This window comes from Colius striatus, chromosome 11 (assembly GCF_028858725.1).
Source record: "Colius striatus isolate bColStr4 chromosome 11, bColStr4.1.hap1, whole genome shotgun sequence".
Classification (NCBI taxonomy): Eukaryota; Metazoa; Chordata; class Aves; order Coliiformes; family Coliidae; genus Colius; species Colius striatus.
The window spans coordinates 26483986-26510275 of NC_084769.1; the positions used below are offsets into that span (position 1 = coordinate 26483986).

Below are 26290 nucleotides of genomic sequence, written 5' to 3' on the forward strand. Positions count from 1 at the left end.
TGCTTTATTTTATAATAAATGTTTTATGTTTTCACATTTATTGTTTCCATTACTAAAACTGTAAGTAACATGCTTTTAAACTTGAACAGAGTATCTCAAGAGTTAGAGGTTAATAAAACTTATGCTATCAAACCCCTAACATAGTAAGGGAATTATTACAGTAGATAAAATTCAGTAAGTTTGTACAGTTAAATCATGATGAAGTACAGATCATTTGCAGTAACGTTTCTAGAGAGCCATCAAAGCAGCATGACAATTATCAGAATTTGGTTTAGAAAGCATTATTTCAAACTAAGTTTTCCTGGAGTTGGCACACACTGACAAAATGCACAAATCATTTTGAAAATGAGAAGTGCATTGGACAAAAACCCACCCACCCCAGTTTAAACGACATATAACCCCATGATGCCACTAAAGCACTTTTAGCTGTCTGGTATAACAAGATAGAAATCTCTTCTTTTCTCTGCAATATATATCTTCCATGTCAATGTGTTAAGACTGAAAATTGTTTTTTACATAGAAGGTTGCAGAAATAAATTCTGTTAAATACAGAAAAAAAAAAATTAAAGTGTGCTATTTTTCTTAGAAAAATGTTGTGACAAGACTTAGGCAAAACTGCTATTTCCTTAGGAATTGTTCTATTTCCTGTTATAAAACAGCTCAAATATATTTTCTATGCTTTATACAAGATATGATTTACACATGAACTGTAAGTCCTCATATGCCCAGCAACTGTGTTCACTGCACAAAGTAAAACATTTAGTCTCACTGCATCAACAATTCCCTTATAATATACAACTATCACCTCTGTCTTTCCTACTGACCACGTCCCCACTCCTTCCTACTGCATACCAAAGTTATTAATGAGGATTAGAGTCTTACCAGATGATTCTGACCATTACTCATGCAAACAATGTTGAGCTAGTTGCTTCAAATAACTCCAGGTGGAACAATTTATAATATAAACTGCTACAGGGACTTTTTTGTGAACTTTGCTTTCAATAAACTTGAGCACTTCAAAGTTTAAGTTACCTAAAAAGATTTGAAACACTTCTTTTGTTTTCTTATTTTTTTCTATATACTGGGAAAGATGTTCCTTAAATAGGTCTTTTGGGGGACCAGAGTTGAAGTCTATGACTTCAAAAATTGGATACATAGTGTAGTGGAAAAAACCCCAGACAACTCCCCCCACCTCCCTGGCCCCCACCTCTGTCTGAGATCACAAGTGTAACTAGCTCAGGATGTTACAATATTAAAAAACATTGAGAAAAGTAACAGAACAAGTTCACACACTTTCAAATCTGACATTTAGAACAGCAATATTGCTTTTCCAATTTTTAACTCTTGAAGAAAAAAAGAAAATCAACCAAAGGATTTCCTGAACAATTTGGTCACGCTTGCTTTCATGTTGGCACAGCTGAAAGAATACACAGCTACAGAATGCCTGAGGCACCGACGCTGATACTTGAACACATATAAAGAAGACTTGAAGATTTATAAAGTCTTCTCACATAACACTCACACTGAAATCTGAAATTATTATCATTATCACCCTAGTCTCAGTATCTGATGTTTAATTAACAAGCAAAGTTAAAAAACAGTGGGTTTTTAGACTACAAAGTTACAATTACTAATACTTGAAACCAAGTGACAAAAACAGCCATTTAACTGAGATCTTAACGGTTTTATTCACAAAATAAACAGCTTCGTCTTTCCAACAGAAGAATTTCACAAAAAGCCTCAATGCAATAGTTATAAAAAAGTGGTGCCCAAAATTTGAAAAAGTCTGATAAAATTCCCAAATGCAAAGTATGAATGTGTACATTTTTTTAAGAAAGTTCAGGAACAGATCTTGAAATACAGTCTTAACAGCTCAGAAATGCATGTTATTCCCAGAACTGGTTAGCTATTATTTTCGTCTGTATGGGGAACTCTCCCTTTGCCTGTCCTCTTTCCTCCTGGACTCTCTGTATGGGGAACTCTCCCTTTGCCTCTCCTCTTTCTTCCTGGACTCTCTGTATGGGGAACTCTCCCTTTGCCTGTCCTCTCTCTTCCTGGATTCTCTGTATGGGGAACTCTCCTTTTGCCTGTCCTCATTCTTCCTGGACTCTCTATATGGTGAACTCTCCCTTTGCCTGTCCTCTTTCTTTCTGGATTCTCTGTATGGGGAACTCTCCCTTTGCCTGTCCTCATTCTTCCTGGACTCTCTATATGGTGAACTCTCCCTTTGCCTGTCCTCTTTCTTTCTGGATTCTCTGTATGGGGAACTCTCCCTTTGCCTGTCCTCTTTCTTCCTGGATTCTCTGTATGGGGAACTCTCCTTTTGCCTGTCCTCATTCTTCCTGGACTCTCTATATGGTGAACTCTCCTTTTGCCTGTCCTCTTTCTTTCTGGATTCTCTGTATGGGGAACTCTCCCTTTGCCTCTCCTCTTTCTTCCTGGACTCTCTGTATGGGGAACTCTCCTTTTGCCTGTCTTCTTTCTTCCTGGACTCTCTGTATGGGGAACTCTCCCTTTGCCTGTCCTCTTTCTTTCTGGATTCTCTGTATGGGGAACTCTCCTTTTGCCTGTCCTCATTCTTCCTGGACTCTCTGTATGGGGAACTCTCCCTTTGCCTGTCCTCTTTCTTTCTGGATTCTCTGTATGGGGAACTCTCCTTTTGCCTGTCCTCATTCTTCCTGGACTCTCTAAATGGTGAACTCTCCCTTTGCCTGTCCTCTTTTTTCCTGGATTCTCTGTATGGGGAACTCTCCTTTTGCCTGTCCTCATTCTTCCTGGACTCTCTATATGGTGAACTCTCCCTTTGCCTGTCCTCGTTCCTCCTGGACTCTCTGTATGGGGAACTCTCCCTTTGCCTGTCCTCATTCTTCCTGGACTCTCTGTATGGGGGACTCTCCCTTTGCCTGTCCTCATTCTTCCTGGACTCCCTGTATGGGGAACTCTCCCTCTGCCTGTCCTCATTCTTCCTGGACTCTCTGTATGGGGAACTCTCCCTCTGCCTGTCCTCATTCTTCCTGGACTCTCTGTATGGGGAACTCTCCCTTCGCCTGTCCTCGTTCCTCCTGGATTCTCTGTACTGGTCAGAATAGTGGTTGTACTTCTCTCGGTGTTTCTCTGAACCATTTCTGTGTTGGTCTTCCTGTTCCTCCTCTCTTGGAGCGGAATTATTGTGGGCTCTCTCTCTGGATTTGGATCTTTCTTTTTCTCTACTGCGATGCCCATTATCTTTGCTCCAGTGCCTGTAATTTTCATCATCAGACAAAACAGCTCTTTTCTCTGCTTTCTTTGATTTTGAAGTACTGTGTTTGTTTTCTATATCCTTGCTTCTTTCATGGTTCCTGTCCTTTCCACTATGGTAACCATCTCTGCCATTGGATTCATCTCTGTGATGATATTTGGATACGTCACCTCTCCTGTGCGATTCTCTCACATTTCGGTGATTTCTTTCTGATTTGCTCTCAGTATCCCATCTTTCTTCTTGCTGCCTCCTTCCCATTTTCTTTTCAAGTGATTTCCTTTTCCTTTCTTGTTTTTTCCTGGAAACTTCATCAGATCCTCTATTTTTCTTTTGCATTCTCTTTCTTTTGGCCTTAGAAACATCTGAAATGATAAGAAAATATGGGAATAAGCTTGCATTTATTACACTTGTTAAACTACTTAGAAAATTCTAGAGAGTTCTTTTTTGTCAGAAAACTTTTGTATGCATGTGTCTGGACAAAGGCTTCAAAACAACAAAGTTTGATTTCATTGTTTCCCACCCCAACCGAGTATCTCGTGCAATAGGGGATGATTAACCAGTTCTTTAATTGAGCAGGTTCTGATTTTTATATATCTGTCTGTATTACAATTAACATAAAAATAAATTCTTCATAACAGTGTGAACTATGAAACCCAAGACTACTCTCCATCTTTCCTCTAAGCTTCAGCATTTCTCTGTAACCGCACTAACACAAGAACCACACATTAACAAAAAGCATGGTCAAAATACCTCACTCAAAAGCTTAAGAACATACAAAAAAACCCCAGAGAATGCCCTTCTGCATTTCACCCTGTTTACAATGCCTATACAGGTACTGCATGATGTAGCTCAAGTCAAAAAGAAACTTCTTCCTCAATTTACAAAAAACTCCAAATCTGCACTTGAATGCAAAACATTACTACAGCACTACTATGAATTTACGAATTGCTACAGTCATAGGAGTGTTAGAGTCATTAACTAACAGGGAATCTGACAAAAGACCTGCAAGCCTGTCAATCCAAGATACTTTTTGTTGATATTAGACATGCTTCATATTTGAAAAGATTTTAAATTCTGTGTACCGACAGTACGCAGAACAATCTTGTTTCAAAAGTGATTTCCAAAGAGGGACCATCTTGGTGTGAGGAGAAACACGCGGTTCTACTGAGTCCCATGGGAAAACCAGAGATATCTGCATGTGAAATAGGATTATATGAAGTAAAACTTCCAAAAATGAGCATGCTGTCAAGTAGGTAAATTCATGTCCCACTGATCCTATGTTTATGTATGTGGTAGAGGAAAGAGATTGCCCAGAGGATTGAAGACAAAACTGTGTACTTGTTTTCACTTGCTATACTGGGAACAGTGCTTGCTCCTGGGAGAGGCAAAAGCAGTCTTCAGTGCCTTTAAGAAATTATGTCTCCAAAATGCACTTCTTTGCTGCATCAATATTAGCAAAGAAATGTTCTAAAATAAAAGGATTTTTAATGTAGGTTTTGAAATTACATTCTGCCCCCTAATTTTGGACGTGCATGTAAATATGTCACTGAGGAATAAGGCCTCCTTGCAGACTTTGCAAATTTTGCAGACCAGTATTTAGATAGATCTGTTCCAAAAGGCAGAACCAGGTTTTAATAATTGTTTTAATTACTATATACTACTTGTGAGAGCTTTGGTTGCTTTTGCATATCTGTAATGTCTTCTGGAGTTCAGATTATATGCATGGCAGTGGAGGTGATGTCTCAAATACAAGACTGATGGAGGAGGTATTGGTACACGTTACTGTTGATTTTAAGTGCTGTTTAATCTGTTCAAGTACATCTGGCCTGTTCAGATCTTTGATCTGCGTGTTGTCCTTATTTGTGAGGAAACGTTCAGTGACATGTTTAGAGGGAGCACTGAATTCCTTCAAAATCACTAGATGCTAAATTTTGCCAAATTAATCTACCAAAAGGAAAGTTGTCACTTAAGGCTGATCCGTTCAATTGTATTTGGTAATAAAATTTCAGTTTTTGCCACAGTATGTTAGAGCAGAGCTTCTTCTGACAAGACTCAAGTTTGGCTTCCTTCTCTCCACATTGTCTTCCTATCCCCTCCTTTTCTCTGAAATTCTCCATTGGTTTGTAGACTTTCCCCTTTTCTACTTTCTTGTTTTATTATCCTTGGAATTTAAGTGTAAAACCTATCAGCAATGTGAAGCATTGTGTGTATTCTGGTTGAAATATGCTTTTGTCTCTAATACGGAAACCCTCAAGACTCTGGATTTGACAGTTTTGCCAGCTCCAGTGGTACAGAAATAAGTACTTAATCTTTTAAGTTTCTTCATCTGCTGAAGAAAAAACTTCAGTTAAATTTCAGTACTGGATTTCTGCTGATGAGCAACAGAAATCAAGCAGTATTTAGCATAAGACTGATGCTTGCCTTTGCTGCAGAGCAGTGTCTGCCTGAAGTAGGAAAAAGGTCTGTGGGGTCAAAGGTGACGAATACAAGAAATTGTGTGTTTTTCTTTATAATGCTAGATGTGATGGGAACTGGATGCAAATAAAAGCTGAAGACAAAACAGTTGTGAAATTTTAGGTAATAAAAATTACAGACTCATAGTGAAATGGCAGATTATTGGAAGAAAGTCATTACAGGCTCTTAATTACAGACCAAGAAGGTGAGTGGGAAAGTATTGACACACTGGATGTGTTTGTGTAGCTCTCCCGGAGAAGTAAGAACAAATGTCTGTGTTTGACTTCTATCTTTAAATGTTCATGTTTCAAATATTTCACTCAATGGCTTGCCTTCCCTTTCCGAACATTTTCAGAGCAAGTGGTGCTGGAAAGTAGAGTGGAGAAATCGGTCTTTTGGGGTTGTGGAGTCTCCTTCTCTGGAGACATGCAAGACCCACCTGGACTTAGTGTTCCTCTGTGTAGTTCCTGGGTGACCTACCCTAGGAGGTCCTGCTCTGGCAGTGGTGTTGGACTAGATGGTCTTTCAAGGTCCCTTCCAACCCTTAAGATTCTGTGATTCTGTAAGCTTGCTCTTTCCCCATGTCCCCCTCTAGTTAACTGCTTAAGAGGCAAGAACTCAAATTTGTACAGATGTGTCTGCCACTCACAAGTATTCATCAGCAGGGCTTTTACCCCTTAGCTATTTGCAAGGGATGTCTGGCTTTTGAGAACTTCTACTCATTATCATCCTCTTGTTGAGTTGATACAAAAGGACCAGACGTGTACTGTAAAGTCACACATCAAAGCACTCTCGCAAATATATATTTTTTAGAAAGATAACCTTTCCCAGACCCTCTAGTCTCTTGAAAATAATTAATTTTTTAATTACTTCCTAGAAAAGCTTATCTGTCAACAGAGATAGAAAACAGCAGATGGGGAAAAATCTCCAACACTATCCTATGAGGATAAAATGGCTTCACTTGGTGGTACCACAGCAACAGAACAATAGACTTCTGGCTTATTTTCAGGAAAAACAGTGAAAGCTTTGTCATCAATTTAAGATGAAAGCCAACTTATTCATTTTTAAATGTATAGTAATGCACACCTCTGTGGAAGAGGTCTTAATCTTCCTATTTGCTCTTTACAAGGAAATTCCAGATTTCACTCAACAGTATTTATTATTAACAGCCATTTAGATGAACCTTACTGTATGAACTATTGTATCATACATTAGCTGCTTCTAACAAACTGATTTAGTAGTACATCAAGTATCTGAATTCTACAGCAGCTGTCTGACCTGAGGCTTCCTGGCATTCTCAATAAAACACGATGACTTTAGATTCAGATAGATTTTAATACCTTAAGTTTTGTCAACAGTGTCTTCCCTATTATTTTACATCCACCAGAATGCAGAAAAAGACCTGAGAAATTAATTACAAAGGAACAAGCTGCTTTGATAATGGACAAATTTCATCCTCTGCTGGACCTGGTTTAGATGGAATGATGTCTCTGGAGCAGTATTGAGCTGAGCTGGCTCGTGAGTTCCACACGTGGTCAGTAAGACAGTAATCTCCAATTTAGCTGTATGCTCAATCTCTAATCAGCAGATTTTCTACTTTCTCTTATATACTGCGCTGTTAACACACTGAAATACTGTAGCACATTCCTCTGAAAAATGCTTTTCAACTCTACCAACTTAAAGATTTAAAAAGCCGCAAACACAGAAGACTTGAGAGTTATAGCCAGTAATGGATCTCAACCAAGAAGCAGGAAAAAAAAGTGAAACGAGGCCACAAATATATCAGACTACACATTTTAATGAATATATTCCTGAATGGAGAAAGGACAAGTAGTAAAAAGCAAGGTCCTAAATGTATAAAGTGTTCATACTAGCAAGCTGCAGACTCGGTTGGTTTGTCACTAAAGACTTACCTCTCCGGTTCCTATCAAGCAGCTCAGCAGAGCTGCAGCTGTCGATGCAGGAGCCATCTGGCTCTCTGCTGAACCAACACCGTCTCTGACTCTGTTTAAGTGTGCCCTCCTCTAGTGCTTTGTCATCACAAAAGTGATGACACACAAATCAGACTTCGTACAGTAAGACTGCAATGGAGAACAGAAGTTCATTTCCAAAGCATGAGTTAACACTACTGTTACTTTATTAATCAACACAATCAATTTAAAGGCATGCAATAAATCAAATTAACATTGAATCAGCAAGCTTCTGTACTATAGGAAGTCATGCTGTGTTATCATCTGCTCATGTTATATACACTGGGGGAAGACTGCACACACTAACTCACATGAGCATGTACTTTACAGATTAAGCAATGGTTACGACACTATCTCAGATAGAAGGTTCTACATCAGAAGGATGGTATAAGACTGTAAGCACTAATTATAACATATAAAACTGCAAAACACTAAGTTGTTCGCAAAAGCAAACTCTTCCTTGGAGGTGTCTCTGCAGACAAGAACCTTTACTGTATCACCACACAAACTCTTCCTGAGGAAGAGGAGTTAGAAATGGAGACTCGTAAGAAGATTTAAAAGACATTGCTAAGAACTAAACAGTACCATTTCTGACCCATGAAACAGCACATATTTACAGGAAAAGACACAAGTAGTATCAAGATCGCTCGATCAAGTCAAACAAAAAAAAGGATTGTAGACATTAGTCTCTATAGTTCATCACTAAGCATCTCACAGAGATAGTAATAGGGAATGACTCTAATCCCTTCATCCTCCATTAAACTGTGATAGTGACAGTACTGTGCAACTGTAAATTGTGTGTATAAATAGGTAATCTACAAAATACTGTTCCTCAGATATTTAAGTCTCTAAAAACAGAACTCAGCTTTTCTAAAATAAATTTCCATGACATATTTAGTAATTCAACACTTCTAAGTTTTTTTAAAAAAAATCATTACTTTTTAAAGCAGAGAAGCTAACACTATCCAGAGCTAGTTTTTCCTCAAAATGAGCATAGGAACGGAAATAAATAGGTGTATAGAACTAAATAACTATATATAGCTAGTGTTTATATACCTGAGTCGCTGCTGTTGTCACTGCTAGATGAGGAGTCACTGCTGCTGGAGGACTCTGAGCTACTACTGCTGCTGCTGTCAGAATCAGAATCTGAGGAAGAGTCGGTCTCTGAAGATGAAGAGGAATCTGATGACTCAACATCTTGTTTCTGTGTCATTATCATCTTTGGTGCATTTTTAAGATGCTCCCGTAATTCATCTCTAATTGGGGAAAAAAAAAAAAGTTTTGCACTTTTTTTTTCTTAGGATAGATGGGGCAGGGGGAGGGGAGAGAAAGTAAAGATCAAATAAAAAAAGTGTTCCTCACGTGAGTCCTCCAAGGCCAATGGAAGTGAAGAAATTGATAGCAAAGCGAGTGTTTCTTGGGTTGTCTCGAGGCAAAAGTCCTTCAAAGAAAGGCTGCAATGTCCTGATGGAAACAAACATCTAAATTAAACACCATGCCAGGTTAGCACAATCGTCATTTATAAACTGAAAAATAAACTGTACAGATTTGCATAGGACAGCAACAGTTTTCTATTCATGCACTTTTCAATACTTTCAGTGTTTACATCTGTGATGTATCAAAACACTACATTAAAAACTTGCTCTTTTATAAAAACAAACTTCTTCAGACAAAAGAATTACATACATGCTGCCAGATTACGACAATAAAAAGCATAACTTTGTGAAGCCCTCAAGAAACCTGTGAAACCACAGTAGCCTATTACAGCAAAGGATAATGCTTGTTGACCAAGTTTATGCTTAATTTCCTCTTTGCTGTTAGGAAAAGAACTCAGCCTGAAGAGATACTAAATCTAATTTTTATTTATGTTTTATAATATTCCTTTCACATCTTGCTCCAGATAACAAATACATATGTGCAAGGGAATATTTCTCTGACACTGTAATTCTTAATTTCTGGTTTCACAGTCATACCTAGGTACCTATGCTGAAATTCCATCAAATAGAGCCCTAAGTACAGTTTGAAGTTTAAGTTTACAGTAGCTAAACCATCTCCTAAATTCTTTGTCACACACAGATGAAATTCCAACTCTCAGGAAATAGCTCAAGCAACTCAAAAGAACATCACCAGAATGCAATGCAATCAAATCACATGCAGGTTTAAAAGACTGCATTATTTACACTATCCTGAAGGAGATGCTACTAATCTCAGAAAAATAATTATTAATACTTGCATGTTGCTTTTATGTTTTGTCAGAAAAAGAAGTGACAATGACACTTGTTATATAACTACACAGCTGACAATATGTAAAAATAATTTGCATTTGGAATATTCTTACACAAGCTGAATATTATTGGGTAAAAAAAATCCAAGATATATCTTGGAAACAGTCTCACACATACTCAAACCCAAATTGATGGAAACATGCTCAGCTTAATGGACACCTTGCAATGACTAAATCTGTATTTACATCATTACTGTTGAATTACTGAAGCTACAGAACTGTGTTGAACTTGAAAAGAGCGTTCTTATCTATGCTTTTCCAGAGAAACTAATAGAATTTACAGTTTAAAAACTACAATTTCAACTTACTCATCTTTTAATCTGGCATTTAGATTAGGAAGTCCCATATATTCACTGAGTTCTTGAAAGAATATTTTGACAAAAATTCTACTGGAGGATGTGGTAGTTTCTTCACTCAGTATTATACATTGAAGGACCTTAAAACATTTACAAAACAAAAAAATTAAGTTTAAACATATTTTCTTTTAATTATCTTAAAACTTTGTCCTCCTGAAATGACTAATAAAGACTAAATTGTGCCCTCTCTCATCCCTAGTACGCAAACCCTAATAATTTCTAGTCCAGACTTTCTTCCATATTCTACCTCCTGGGAAGAGTTTCTGATCATATTAATCCTAGTAATTCTTTAAGTATTTATTTTATTTAGGAAAACTCCATGACAGAAAATCGAGTGTGTGAACTTCTGGGAAGTTAAAAATACAGGACTTAGGAAGTGAAATATCTGTACTGGCTTCTGTATGCCTGAAGAATGACAATTAGACTAGGCTGTGAAACTAGACTAAAACAGCATCAAAAGAAGTTACCTTGATATTTATTTCTTCATGTTATACGACTGTATCTCAGAATGCAAGACTTTTTCAAAATTTCTTGTAATTCTATAAAACTTTTAATTTAATACATAGAGATATTTTTAAAGATTTCTTCGGCCTGTTTTTCTTTTTAGAGATAATCAGTAATATAATTAACAGAACTAAAAGTTCAAAACTCTAAGAAAGTACATATTAATCAACTAATTACAGTTGAGGTCCATAAAGTAACAGCTTAAATCAACTAGTTAAGAACGGAGGAGAGAGGATGATGATGCATAGGGGACAGAAAGAGGAGATGGAGCAACATAGACATTTAAAAGTGTCTCAGAAGATACTTAAAATAATCCATCTTGTTACAAACACAAGTAGCTCCACATTGCAGAATAAATACTAAAACTAATGTATTGCATATTATTTCTAAATAGTGGAGATTAATTACTGAAAGAGAGATTTAGGAGAGCAGCCTTATTCACTTACACTCCAGGGAATTGAATCCGTGTACAGCAGATGAGCAAACATTTTGGCAACATTCCTCAATTTGTTCGTTTCCAAACGATGAATGGTATCATATTGTTCTTTGAAAATAACTTCAAAGGATTCCATATATTCTTTTTTTAACATGCAGAAACGCTGAGACAAGATTGTGCAATTTAAACAGCCAGATTAAAATATTAAACATGCAAATGACCTACATGTAAATGACCTAATAGTGCAAATATTTACTGCAAGATTTTCCTTTAAAGTAATCCTTGAAAGAGAATACCATAAAATGGATACATTTTATTCGTTTCAGCAGTTTGTCAGAACAAGAAACTCATTTGAATTGCAAAGTAGTAATTATCAATTTTGAACTACAGCAAATTTCTTTTACTTCGGTACATTCAGTATTTTCACCTGACCTAACCACAAGAAATGTAAGTTTTTTCATGACATCACGGAACAACTACTTAAAAGTAGAGAGGCAGCAGGGAACAGAGGTCATAACTGTTCCAAAGGACATGGAAATTAACATTTATATTCTGCTGAACATGTACACGGGTTTTGTTAGTGCTTTGTAACTGACTGTCAGCTGAAGTAGTTCCTCCAATCCTGCATTAAAAATACAAATAGAAAAAAATGTACTCCCCTGAGAAGACAAATATTTTAATTAGTGATAACTGTCAGTATCATAGGGAAAACTTAACTAAGAAATAACTGCAACTAAATTAGCAATTAGTTACAAAAAAACCACAAAGAACAATCTTCTTACTGAAAAACAAATAAACTACCTACAAGCTTAGGACAGAAAGTATTCAGTCTTGTGATCTAAACAAAACATACTACTCTAAATAAAACCTACTAAGCAGCTTTGAACAAAGTGGTAGAAAACAAGAGTCTCCAAAATTAATCTTCAGCTCTGTAAAAAGGATATTTTCCAGTAACTCATAATACTTTTACCTCTTTTTAGTACCATTCCTTTGCCACTGATTTATTGTTCTACCACAATAAGAGTGTTGCAAAAAAGCAACAATATAAGAGAAAATGAGAAAATTCTGCATTCACTATGCTCATTACAATCAAAATGTTACTTCAATCCACTACTACAACCAATCAACTAATATAACCATTTCCAGAGACATAAAAAGACTATTAGTTTTATTTATCCATTAAAACTTATATGACACACAAAAAACAGAGTACACAGATGAAATTATCTACCATAAAGTATAAAATCTGAAAACAGAACTCACCCCTGCCAGTAACCCAAAGAATTTCTCATATGTTCTCTGCTGAGCACAGCAGTCAAGTATCATATTGCAGAGTTCTTTCTGGTTTAGGAACAAAAAAAATTCTCTAGGTAAATTCATTGTAGCAGAAAAAAAAAAAAAAAATCACCATTACTAAGCATCAAAATATTGAAGGGAGTCTTGTGTTGAAGCCCACATCCAGGTAAGAGTGACACAAGAATATTTACATAAAACTTAACTGGCAACCTCAGTAGCTTTCCGAATTTCTCATGTTTTAGAAGCTATCTGGGACATGAACTTTTGCCATTCAAGTTTCTTCTGCTGCTTAAGCTAAAATAAGCTTAAGCTTATTTTATATTATAACATGCTGCATATTTAGCCAAAAGAGGTCAAAACTAATCTACAAACTGACTTCACCACAGTGCAAGAAGAAGCGTAAGATAAAAAGAGAAAATGTTGAGGATTTTTCTTGTGGTTTTGGTTGTCAGGGTGCTTTTTTTTTTGGTTTTGCTGTAGTTTTGTTTTGTGGTTTCATTTTTTGTTTTGTTTTTAAATAGCACCAATCCCTACATTTATAGAAAAAGAATACTCTTCACAGTCTCCAAGCACTAAAATGGCTTACAGATAAGCCATCTTGAAACTCAAACATAATGTGCATGTTTCACGGCATATTTCTAATATCAGAAATGTTTTGGTATATACTGATACTAATCAGCCATAAGGTTTATGACAAGCTCTGCTTAGCTTAAGCATGCAGAAGGCAGTGCTTCAATGCTACTGCTTCACCAGAGTGGTCCAAGAGTGACGTTCAGAAAGACTAAACTTGATCTTGGGAGGCAGGTGGATAATGGCTGGACTTCCTATATAACCAGGACAGTGAGAGGAAGTTTCCCAAAACGCTGTTTTAGCCTGATGTTGTGAATCACCCTCTAGAAGAGCATCTCCTCCTTGGCTACGAAGGAGCAGAGGCAGCCTAGCTAGATTAGCCTCCTAAAAACTTTTTGTGTATCCCTCTTCACTGACAGACTCATTTTTTTCATCTCCATGGTGGACATGGATATAAGTAACAGCTACAGTAGTCCTGCAGATCAGGTTCTTCCATTGATACCAACTACCTAGAGCAGCTAGTCCCTGTGTGTTTGGAATACAGGTTGTCTGTCTCCTTGATGTCCAACACCACAACTCCAAGGTCGTTATCAGATCATCCCCTGGCAGCTACCTTCTCCTTTCACACTCATCAAAACAAGAACCAGAGGGAAACACACAGGGGTGCATTCTGCTTTGTATTTCACCTCTAGGACCAGAGCCCTTGACTGGCAGAGAGCAGTGGTCCAGGCAAACAGGCATATAGGAGTTTAAAAATAAACTTATTCCTCTGACCTACTATGCAAGTTACAGACTGCAATATAGCTATGAAATGGTTTCTGGCAGATTTAAAAACATTAATTAAGACAAACAAAGCAATCATTTTTATATAAACTGAGAACCATGAAATACATGGCACTTAAATAGAACTGTAGCTTTCTCCCCATTAACTTTATTTTTATTTTTTTTCATAAGAGCAACTCCATAGCATAAACCCATTTATGGCATTCCCCAGGAGGTTTCTGGATGTCAGTAATGTATCTTTCATGATTAGTTTAATTTACCTTTAAGCTAATAACAACACTGCCATACAAAACATTGGATATTTCGTGCATTTTGTCCTTGTTACATATTACACCAGCTTTCTGTAACATATCAGATTTTATTTCTCCCACTTTTGCCATTCTTCCAAGCATGTATTCTGAAAAGAAACATTTTGCCCATCATAAAAGCTCAAAACATACAAAAAACCCAACAGTGCTGAACAAGAAAAAATATCCCCACTGAATGAGGCAGTAAAAACAACTTACAGATGTGTTTAAAGACATTCCTTTCAATACTGTCATGCTGTGTTAGTGTGATGTATTAAAACGCATATTAACTTTTTATATTACCCTGTTTTACAGTAATGCTGCAGTTAATCAGTTTTTGAATAATAAAAAGGGTAAAGTGCTGATGCCACTTTTAATAACATCAGCAAGACTTGAAAAACAAATTACTTTTCTTCCTCATCTTAAATGCAATTACAACACTAGTAACCCCTGTGGTTTATAGTAATTAAATATTTTAACATTTTAATTAAATATTACAATGATTTCTAGGAGGGTATTTTGAATAACCACTTGCATGAAAATAGATTTGCCCACAAAGACATTTTTGCTACTATTATCTAAACAATGGGAGGCTAGGTCTGGAGTAGCTGTCTTACAGATTAAAAACTAACAAACCTCGAAATGATTTAATTATTTTTTTGAGAGATGTAACAAGTTCACATAGCAAGTCTACCTTCATTTATAGTTTCTAAAGGTTAGTTAACTCATTTCCATACTCCCAATGACAACACTTTTGCTGCTGTTTATGGCATCACTTGAAGAGGGCAATGCATTTGTTTTACATATCCTGTAAAAATTGCATGTCCTGTCTCGTTCAAAAGTTTTCATACAATACTCAACAAGTCACTATTTATCTTAGTTAAGAAAGTATGCATAGCTAATCAATTGTAAAGTAAAATGCTTTGAAAATATCTAACATCCCATACAGAGGGTGAATGATCTTTTGTGAAGATCTTTAATTCATTATTGTATCATGGAAAAAAGGTACTTCCCACAAATGCTGAGACAAGATAAGGAGGAAGCTCCCTGTAAACGTGTTTTCTACAGTTTTCCCTAAATATTTCCAACTAGCTCCCACCCAAACAGGATAATGGTCTAGATGGGCTGTGCCTCAACCTAATGTAGCAAGCATCATCATACATTTACATTTGCTAAAGGATAAACTAGGAAAAGAGTGAAAAATTGGACTTTTTCCTCAGCTTTACCATTTTTAAAAACAAGCACACCCTGCCCACTCTATAGTCCCTAAGCTTCACACAAAGGCTTTCTCACTCCCTTCTGATCATGGGTTCCCGTTACATTTTTTTTTCTTCCATTTCTTCCTTTGCTTTTCACTATTTCTTTTAAGATTTGCTCTTAGCTAAGACTGCCATTTCAGAGCTGCCCCACAGGCTGCCTTCAGAAGGGGGTCTCTGTCTCCCCATCATAGCTGCAAGTGAAGCAGTTTCCACCTCCTCTCCCTTGTCAGCCACATAACTCTGTTCCACGCAAACACAAGCTGAAGCAATCATGAGACACCCCCCATTCAATAAGCTTATGTAACTTCTTAAAATGTAAAGCTATCAATGCCAGCACTTGGTTTCTATGACATTACAAGGAATTACAGGAACTGATTTGCTAGAAGTAAATCTAGGAAAGGACATAAGTTGTTTTAAATTTACAAGAAATTGGAATTATGTGAAATTAGTGCCTTGCATTTTATCCATTTGCATTGCTTTTACAGATGCTACGTTTTCCCTTTTCCCTCTTTTATTTCAGCTAAGTGTGACTTCCACTTACTACCTTGAAGCTTTTCCTACTGCTGAATATTTTAAAGTATGTAACCATTACATGTGCCTATTTTTGCCAGTACTTCTACTCTTCCTCTTCTTTATTCATCAAATTATCACTTAGAGCCAAGGCCTCTTGGTAAACTACATGCAATGCTTTTGGCAGGTACTATATTGTCTATAGGTCCATCCTGTGTTTGGGCAGCTAATGGTATTTCTCAGCTTTTGGACCCTCTATTTACAAGCTAAATATGGCTATCAAAAATCCCACACAAATGAGATCTACAAAATTTTACACAGGAATCATTAACTGGATATAAGTATAGACATATTTTTAATCATGTTGCTACAAGTCTGTATCACACAGAAAACTGGTGAAATAACATATGAAAACCTCACAGTATCTACTTCCCTTCCACCTGAAGGTTACGCATGGAAAAACTGAAAATTAAATAATGCTACTGAGGTCATTTGAGCAACTCTATCTCCTTAGGTTAAACGCATACAGAGATTTTTGGAAGATCAAAGTCTAACCAGAACTCTAGTAAATACCTGTTACACAGCATACTTTTATATGTCTTCGTAGACATCAACAGGAACAACCCCATGCACCAGTACAGGCTGGAGATTGATCTGCTTGAGAGCAGCTCTGTGGAGAAAGACCTGGGAGTCTTGGTTGATAACAAACTAAGCATGAGCCAGCACTGTGCCCTTGTAGCCAAGAAGGCCAATGGCATTCTGGGATGCATCAAGAAGAGTATGGCCAGCAGGTCAAGGGAGGTTCTGCTACCCCTCTCCTCTGCCCTGGTGAGGCCTCATCTGGAGTCCTGTGTTCAGTTCCAGGATTGCCAGTTAAAGACCGATAGAGAACTTCTGAAAAGAGTCCAGCTGAGGTCTACAAAGATAATCAGGGGACAGGAGGAAAGGCTGCAGAACCTGGGCTATTTTGCCTCGAGAAGACTGAGGAGAGACCTTATTGATATTTATAAATACCTAAAAGGTAGGTGTCAAGAGGATGGGACTCACCCCATCACAGTGCTCAGTGACAGGACAAGGGGTAACGGGCACAAACTGGATGTGCCACTTAAGGAAAATCTTTTTTTACTGTGAGTGTGAGGGTCCCCAGAGAGGCTGTAGAATCACCTTCTCTGGAGGTTTTTGAAGCTTGTCTGGACGTGCTCTTGTGTGCCTGACTGAGGTGAATCAACTTTGGCAAGGAGGTAGGACTGGATGTTTTCTATAGGTCCCTTCCAACCTCTGCCATTCTGTGATTCTGTAATAATGGTGGAAAATAATCAGTTCTTCTTGAAGCATAATTCAAGATAGCTGTTTGGACTCGAAGTTTGATTAACGTTCTTGTCAGCAGTCAGTTAGGTTATGTTAGAAACTGTTTTGACTTTTAAATATTTAATCTGCATTAACTAGAGGGAAAGAAAGAGAGTAAACAGATTCCACTAATGGGGCTTTTAATTTTTCACTCAGTGTCCAGATTCTGCACCTGTATGTGCATTTCCTGATATTCTTCAGGGAATACACTGACTTCAATAGTGGTGTATGTTACATAAAACCACTGAAGAAGCAAGACCTTGCCCATCCAAATTTTATATCCTAACTATAGAATGTTCAGAAGCAGCGTTGTAGGCTTTTTTGATGCTGTAGTCTTCTGAGGCTTGTATGTGTGTGAAAAACACATTCATGTCTTAAAGAATCAGAATTTTTAAAAAATGATATATTAATTACATTTATATTTATATAATATATACTACAATCCCTATTTTACTGTTACTTTTCATTCTAAGACATGTGGAAACTGAGGTAACTAATGCCTTGAGCTGGGCAAATGCTCAGATGAGTAGTTTGAGAATAAAATTATTCTCATTTTGATGGAGTTTGCTGATTTAAGGCAATGTATTTTAAAAGAAGCCAAATTAAATTTTATGAAGAATCTAAACTAAATGCTATGATAGCCCAGGCTAAAATAGTATATGGTTCAGAAACTTAGGTGTATCCATGTCATTAGACGTGTACCTTAGCATCAAGAAAGAAGCAGGGAAATAAAGGAAGTTAACTATGGAATTACAGGACTTCAATTAAATGTACTTTGAACCTCAATATCAGAGTACTGCTATGTATCCTTTTTTTTTTAATTGATAAACTATGAAAATTCAGATTCATTCAACATCTTAGGCCCACAAAAAGTCCTGCTTCAAAAGACAGGAAATCTACTTGAGGATGATCACCTTTTACAGGCAGTGGAAGACTATGAGCTCATGATGCAGTTGCTGAACCTACTAGCTGCAATGTCGTACAATAACAAAGGAAACCAATGAATTTAAGAAGTCATCAACTTAATCAGAAAATAATTGTTAGCTTTAGACCATTTGACTTTATATCAGTTTCCTGGACTACATTCTCACTAAATGTCAAGCCAAAATAAGTACTTCTGTTATCTTCTAGACTCAAGGCATAAATAGCACAAGAGACATTGACAACCCCACCCCTCCAACTAGCACTGTTTGAGCAAGTGTGACACCATCCTGTAAAAATGAAAACGTGTCATATGTATGCAAAATTCTTTCAAGAAGGCTGTATCTGCAGTAACTCTTCAAGTAGAAAAAAAAAATATCCAGTGATCCGTTATTTTGTCTGGGATAACTGCCTTGAGGAGCAGATACTCTTCGAGGAAATGCTCTGATTTACTTCAGAAAACTTGCAAGCATTTCTGTATACAAGTTCAGGTCTCATCACAACTGTAAAAAAGGAATAAAATCCTAAAACCCAATCTGTTTTATGCAAATTTTCAAACAGCAGGACAATGTATGGTTGGTTGGTTTTTTCAGTTGATCATCCGAACCCCCTCCTTGAAGGAAACTGAACAACAAGGTAAGACATTCCCCTTTCTGCTCTCAACTCAGTTGATGCCAAGAACATTTTAAAATGTAGTATTCTATTGGCAGCGTCATTTTTAAAAAAAATAAATCTATATTCATCATACATGTTTTCATATAGAAGGATCAATTTTCTAGGTAAGTAGTTGTCACTCCTGTCTAGACTTGTATTACTGTGAGGATTCTCAACTCCTTTTTCAGCTAAAAAATCAGAAACTGAGATGCACCCCTCCAAGAACAAAGGCAACAAAAAACTGTTAAGGGATAACATAAAATTAAAAGTCTATTTCTGACATTTTAGTTAGGCTTGTTTGACTTCCTCATAGTTCATAAGCCAAAACAACTGGTAATACCTCTAACCACAGTTTTATTTATATTTTCTTCCTTGGTAATGCATGGGATTAATGCATCTTTAACAGGCAACAACAGTATTTTTTTAAAAGGAGAAATACTGTGCTCTGCCAAGTCTGAACATATGCCCAAATAAGCAACTCTAGGGCTTGTTTAGAGCAGTTTCTCACAGGCTGTGGTACAGAATAAAAGCTTTTAAACTTCAGATCCGCAGGCTTCATTTGAGTCTAATTAACACCAAGAAAAGCAAGCTTACTCCTATTAAGTTCACTGCAAGAAGGAAGAATTTCCATTATTTGCATTTTTGTCCTTAAAAAAAAAAAATAACACGAGAACTAAATTCTGACTATATGACAGTTAAATACTACTGTCTAATGCAGAAGAGCAGAGCTAAGATACCAAAGTGAGTCAAACCAACAAAAATCAATAAATTACTTCATTAAAGCTTAAGAAACAACACAGAAGAGTACGAGGGCACAACTAGTCTCGATGCATGATAAGCAAACAACTGTCTTCATATCTGAGTTACAGTAACAACAATCACAGACCTCGAATAAAGGAAGCAGAGGCATACCAGGGAGTTCACTTGGAACCTACTCCTCAACTAGGGATGGATATCAGGAAAAGAGATGGCAAAAGTAGTAAAATTTAGAGTTTTCAAAAACCTAGATAACAATTCAGAAAAAAGGTCAGAATCAAAAAAGGGGGGGAGGGGGGGGGATAATGAGAAGTCAGAAGACAGAGAGACCATTTAATCTTCTGAAATCATAACAACCAGAGTAACAGAAACAACAAAATCAATTTGAAGGGGCTTTTAGTAGTAGACTTAGGAAAAAATGTTAAAGCAGAACTGAGAAAAGTTACCACTTTCTTTTTAAAGTCACATTCTTGTTCTACCACTGTGTATCTATAAAACATGCATGGGATGGGGATCTTCAAAATCTGTAATATAGAAGACAGTATCAAAAAGAATGAGGAAGAAAAATCTGTGCCAAAGAGATCTGAAATGCCTTCCAGACATTTATATTAAACAGATAATGTAAAACCACATAGCAGTAACACTCCTGCTCATTTGAGGCAAATATTATGTGCCAAAAAAAAGAATATCAGAAGAAAACTGAAAAGTTACAAAAGAAAAACAGAAAATAAACCCCACATTCCTTGTATCTATCAAAGATTAACAAAATGGAGAATAATACATTTTAGAAGACTTTATTTTTAATTACTAAAGAAAGGCCCTTTGATGCTGAAGACACTTATGTCTGCTGACATTCCCCTCAGCACCCAGTACTAAACTGCAATGCCAAAAAGCGGTATTATGTTGTTCTATTCTGTAGATTATCCATTCCAACCTTAATCCTCTTTCTGCGAGTCAGAGCTCTGCGACAGATCCTTTACTGGTATTAAGCATAGAAATACACTTGTGTTGCACAGCAGCTAATGTGTCACGATAATCTGATAATTCAACCACTGATAAAAACTGCTAAATATATTCCTCAACTCAGTCAGGAGCGTTAAGTCATGCCAAAAATCTCTGCACATATGGATTTTCCGAACAATTAACTTGCAAGAAAGTTTTTTGAGACTAATATAGTCTTAACTTGTCATTCATGTCTGTCTTGAGGTTTTGATTACTCCTATCAGGTTTTAGATTGTATTTAATTGAAAATTCACTGTAAGATTGTTTTCCACAGGTTTTGCAGTGATAGAATTAAAGAAATATTATTTTAAGCAAACCTCCCAGAAGAAAAAAAAAGTTAAAATTAGACTTTATTTGAACGAAAATTTTGCAGTGAGAATTTGAAGTTTCACTTCATTTTTTAAGGAGAAACTGCAGTAACAATACCTCAGTAAAACACTCTAGTACCTGTTTTTCATAACTGCCATGCATAGAGAAAGAGCTCTCACTTACACTGTAAGAAACAACCAACCATGGCACTAACACCTCTCCTACACTCTATCTAAATTGCAATATTCTTACAACTATTCACTCAAGAGTTCAGCAAACATTTCAGGAATTTCTCAAGATTAGTTACAACTTATCATAAGGTGCAAAGAAATTATAAAGATACAACACCTGAAGTACAAGCTGCTGAAGCTGTCACTAAAACACATCAGAAAATGGCTTTATGGTTAAAAAAATACTACTGTGGTTTCCTTTGATAACTGAGGCAGTGGTAATCAATTCAAAGGCTTCAATCAGAAGATAGTAACTTGAAAGAATAAAAGATGATTTTCCTTGTTTAGAATTCAATCACAAATTTCCTGTTGAGTGCATTCGGTTTTTTACCCACATGATCAGACTTGAACCCTTTTTGTTGTTTGTAATGGCTGTTCTTTCTGGTCTCACACTGATCAGGAAACCTTTGTTGCTTTTTTTCTTTTTGCCCCCATAAAAATTCCTTAGGATCTGTAAGTCTATACAATGAGCAAGTCAAAGCTCTCACACCTTTGATTAAAGTGAGGTGAAAAGTAATGATTATTAGGGAAAATAAAATAAGAAATCAGCACAAAGAAGACAGCTTGTGATAAGAAGATGCAGCTTTATGGCAGTTTGAAATGTTAAATTTTAGTAGTTTCTACAACTAGTACTGACTCATAGGTTGCTAACAACTTATATTTAGATCTTTAGACAGATACATACTTGTACAAACACACAGAATGCCAAAAATAAGACCTCTGCCTTAATTTTAAAAGCATCTAATTCATAGCAAATATAGCTGAATCATAACTACATCATCTCAGATGCCTTTTTTTTTTACTAGTGTGCTGTACTAAGCAAAATAAATTATCTAAGCACAACAAACCATAATATTCAAACACATAAGTTCTTATTAATATGAATGTACTAGTTTTTAAACTAGAGTACATTTTAAACTATAAACAGAAAAACCTGTGATGCTTAGTATATTTTACACATTTTCCAAAGCACAAAGTGATAGTAAACAATTTGTTGGAACTAGTTGTTAAGGGAACAAAGTTATACTGTTTAGAGAGTTGACTAGACAGCTAGTAGGATATATTTTTTTGTCTACACCAACCAATTGTTCTCCAAAGAGATATTAAACCCATTGGAAACATTTCAGAGATTATAGTGCAGCTGGTCACAAAGGTATTATGCATTAAATTAGTTAGCATTATACTTAGCTGATTCCCAACAGTTTCATATATCATTCACCCATACTTTATTGAGTCTCAAAACTAGACCTGGGAGTTGCTCTAAGAGCTTTCCTACAAAATTAGGACTAACAATTTTTGGGTTTGCAGTGCATTGGGAAAAAAATCCCAAAACATGTTCGCACATTTATTTTTGCATACAGTAGCATTCATGTATTTTTAATTTGTGATTGAAAGGGGAAATATCAAGTCACTCAAAGTTCAGACAGAAGTAAAGCCCTTCACAGGACTATATAATATAAAAAGATACATATTCAGTTAATTAGCTCCCCATAAATTATATGAAAAGTAACACCTTAATCTAATCTGTATATGTCTGGTTATTTTCTGCAGCAGGCAAGGAATTCACAGAAAGTGAAGGAAAATAACCTGGCTGCAAATATTAAGTAAAATTTCAAAAAGACCAAGTAAAGTGGTGAAAGAAAACCTACTTGATTTTTATTTTATATTTTATCTTTACTTTATCATTGTGATGCTACATTACTTTTGTTATAGGTTAAATCTTTCAGCCGTCCAATCAACAAACCTTTTCAAACAGGCTATGAGCAAGCATTTCTACTGCTTGACAGAAAGGAGCAATTGCATACAAATGTTTTAGGAAACGTGTGTCAGTTTATCTTCTCTAAAAGTTCTAAGACTCATTTTGAGGAACAGCAGCTGTAAGAAACCACTCTTATCCATGTGCTTGCTATACAAACTGGGTCCAGAACAAGAGTATGTTTTCTAAACACTATCATAGGGTTATTTCTTAACAATGTTAATAATAAAGTAAGAAGTCAGTCTTACCGTCTGACTTTCAGGAAAATCCATCTTCAGCAATTTGTGAGCACATTCTTCAAAGTCTAAGCTGCAATAACAGAAAAAAAAAAAACCACCTCACTATCTGTGCAGTATATGCTATGCTAAAAACATTTCAGAATTCTATTGACCGTTGGTGCTAAAAATTCCAACTGTTTTGAAATAATGTATCTCATCAACATCCAGAAAACTGTTTTGTTGGGCTGTGGGTTTTTTTTAACAAACATTTTGTATTTCATGAGCTTCTATCTTAAAATTAATCCAAAGTCCTTACATTTGCAAACAATCTGAAAACAGGATGACAAGTCAGTATTACTATTGTATCATTTTATAAAACTTAAAAAAACCCAAGCATGTGAGCTCATTTTACACTTCCTAAGAACACTGTACCTAAGCTCCAAAAGCCATTCATACCATACTCTCCTCTTTGCACTCCTTTTCTCATACATGGAAAGCCTTCAGCTACCAGTAAGTACCTCCCTCCACCCAAGTACATGATGGACAAACTTAAGTATGGTAAGAAAGTATTGAAGGAATAACTCTGGGAAACCTAAGAGCCTTTCATACATCTCAGTATGGTATTAACTCAAATGCCTGAAGATCAATATCATGACTACATTATCTCACTCCTCATGCAGGTTCAGACCTGCAGAATACTGTGGGCCATGCCTATTTTGAACAATGGAATTGAGTGGCATGCAACAGAAAAATCTCTCCGTTCACCCAGGTGACGCAGGAGTTACACCACCATGTTTTGAATAGAAGTGTCATGTACTGCAAGAGGATTCATTCTCAAGATGAATAAAAAGACAAAACACTTGGGTGGTATCTGTATACTTATTTTTCAAGCAATGCAAATGGTAATAGGCCTAAAATGTACCCCACTACAGAACTCCATGCTCTCAGAAGGGGAGAAACTCTGGAGCATGTCTACGTAAACAGTGGAAACTTTATTTTCCAGAAGTTGTTAAGGTGCTCTATAAACCTGCTGTTTACTCAGAAACATTTGATTACTGTAGAAAAGTCTCAGCATACTACTCAAACATTTTGAAACAAACAGGATTTATCTTAATAATTTAAGTACTCATTTATCAGATTAGTCTGCTTTATACAATCACATAAAGAACATGAAGAACACTTTCCTGCCTTTTACTTAAATTGCACATAAAAAAAAAAAAAAGATTAACTCCAATCCACCAATGTCAAAAGAACTACTTACCTTGACTGAATAGCAAGATAAATTGTACGACGAAAGGAGACCAGGTTAATTTCTGTTTTGTCGTGGACAGTAACTTTCTGACCTGGGAAAGAAAAACATGCTTTTTAAGGCAGATACATGTAATAAAATTCTTTGCTTCTGTTATGTGTAGGACCTATGTTACAGTGTTCTGCAAAGTTCTGTTTCATCCTGGAGCAAGTGTAGAAATATGTATTCTGAACCAAACCCATTCTGGGAACACCTTAATTCATAAGGTATTTACTACTCCTTCTTTTAAAGTTTGGTAATAGCATAAGTGATGAAAATTTGAAGTGATGACTTCTCATACTTTTTGTTAGCCTGGAAGCGCTGCTCTTCTACGAAATATTCCAGTAAATTGGTGAAGAAATCCATTCCTGGTATTCTACAGTAACAAGACCTGGCTGGCTATTCAATTACTCACACAGTCTGCACAAACATTTCAGTTATCCATCAGTTTTTCTCCTAGGAATCAAATACATTGTTTGAAAATGTGTAAACACTGACTGCTTTGACTAAAGATCAAGAAAGTGGGTTGAACAGAACTAAGACGTGAGACATAGAGGATGTAAATACAGTTTTAAGAAAACCCACTCCAATTTTTAATGTGACTTTAAAAATATGATAGAGCACTAGAAAGTGTCCAGAAAGGTTGTCTTGAAACTTTTTAAAGAAGTGATTTCTAGTTAATTATTTTTAATGTCTGAGGTTTACAAGGTTTTTCCAGCACAAAACTGTTATGGCCAACAACAGTCAGACAAAGTTGTTTTGTTTTTTTTTTCTGCCTGTGCTGAATGCTTACTTTTAGACTGTTAGTTTTATACTATTTGCAAGTACACATTTATCTCTGAGAATAATTTAAGACTAAAACATCCCCTAGTATTTTGAACATTGATACTTTTGCAAAATGCGGTACAAGTTAAGCTTTTCTTTTCTGTTTCGTTTACAGCCGACTGATCACTAATAAGGTGTCAGTCATATACTTACCATCTTCATCCTCCTCCTCTTCATCATCTTCTTCCTCACTACTTCCAGCCTCTTGATCTGCTTCAGATTCACTGTCACCTTCATCGAGAATTTCTGAAAGAGCAGCATCCCAGATTAAAGGAATACAGACCACAGTAGTTTCTCTATCAAAAAAACTTGATCCAACACCTACAAGTGAAATGGTGTCCCAGGTGGAGAATGTGGCAGACTCAAAACAAAAACCCCCAGTTATCTCACAATCAAATGAAAACATAGCTGGAGAAACAATACTGAATAAAATAGAAGAAATACATAGGAAAGGTCTCGGATGAAGTGAAAAACAGTTATCTGGGTCACAAATATCACACAATGTTAAAGAATAAAAGTTGGTAACAATAGTGGGATAAGTAAACACCCTACAAGTAAGTGTGTAAATAGATGAATATTGTATTTAAAATGTGTACACACACCCCCTACCTTTCTTCAGCGTTTTGTATTTCTCTTCATTCTCCATAAAGTTTGGATCCATCTTGAAAACATCTTGAGAATAAAAAGACAATGTTTATTTAAAATACAAACTGATAAAAATAATAAATATTTAATCTTTAATTTGTTTTCATGGGGAATGCAATCATAGATGTGTCTTGTTTCTGACTTACTAAGAACATCCTCTGGGTTGTACTCATCTTCTAATGGCAACATATGAGTAAACTGATCCTCCTCTTCCACTAGATCTAATCCCTCTGGAATGATTGGATGATCCTTGAAGCCATCCTTCCGAACAGCAAACATGACTTCTATCATATACTGAACACGCATATCAATTTTAGATTCATGCAGGATGTGTCGAAGACGGTCAAAGATTGCTTTGGAAAAAGACAGAAGTGGAAAGATGAAATAGATTT

At 36.2% G+C, this 26290-nt stretch overlaps 1 protein-coding gene across 5 annotated transcripts in view; it reads right to left on the reverse strand.

Moving 5' to 3' along the window:
* Positions 1–26290, reverse strand: part of CWC22 (CWC22 spliceosome associated protein homolog) — a 49073-nt gene that overhangs the window by 14129 nt on the left and 8654 nt on the right. For 3 of the 5 annotated variants that reach the window (XM_062004633.1, XM_062004635.1, XM_062004632.1), the window contains exons 10-20: positions 26045–26251; positions 25863–25925; positions 25407–25499; positions 24402–24483; positions 23171–23231; positions 12506–12583; positions 11253–11405; positions 10255–10382; positions 9025–9126; positions 8719–8918; positions 3409–3600 (exon numbers count right to left, since the gene is read on the reverse strand). In XM_062004633.1, the coding sequence (XP_061860617.1) occupies positions 3409–3600; positions 8719–8918; positions 9025–9126; positions 10255–10382; positions 11253–11405; positions 12506–12583; positions 23171–23231; positions 24402–24483; positions 25407–25499; positions 25863–25925; positions 26045–26251 (1359 nt within the window). Of the gene's footprint in view, positions 1–1211; positions 3601–8718; positions 8919–9024; positions 9127–10254; positions 10383–11252; positions 11406–12505; positions 12584–23170; positions 23232–24401; positions 24484–25406; positions 25500–25862; positions 25926–26044; positions 26252–26290 lie in introns of those variants that run through there. The other 2 variants (XM_062004631.1, XM_062004630.1) reach the window with 1 other exon arrangement.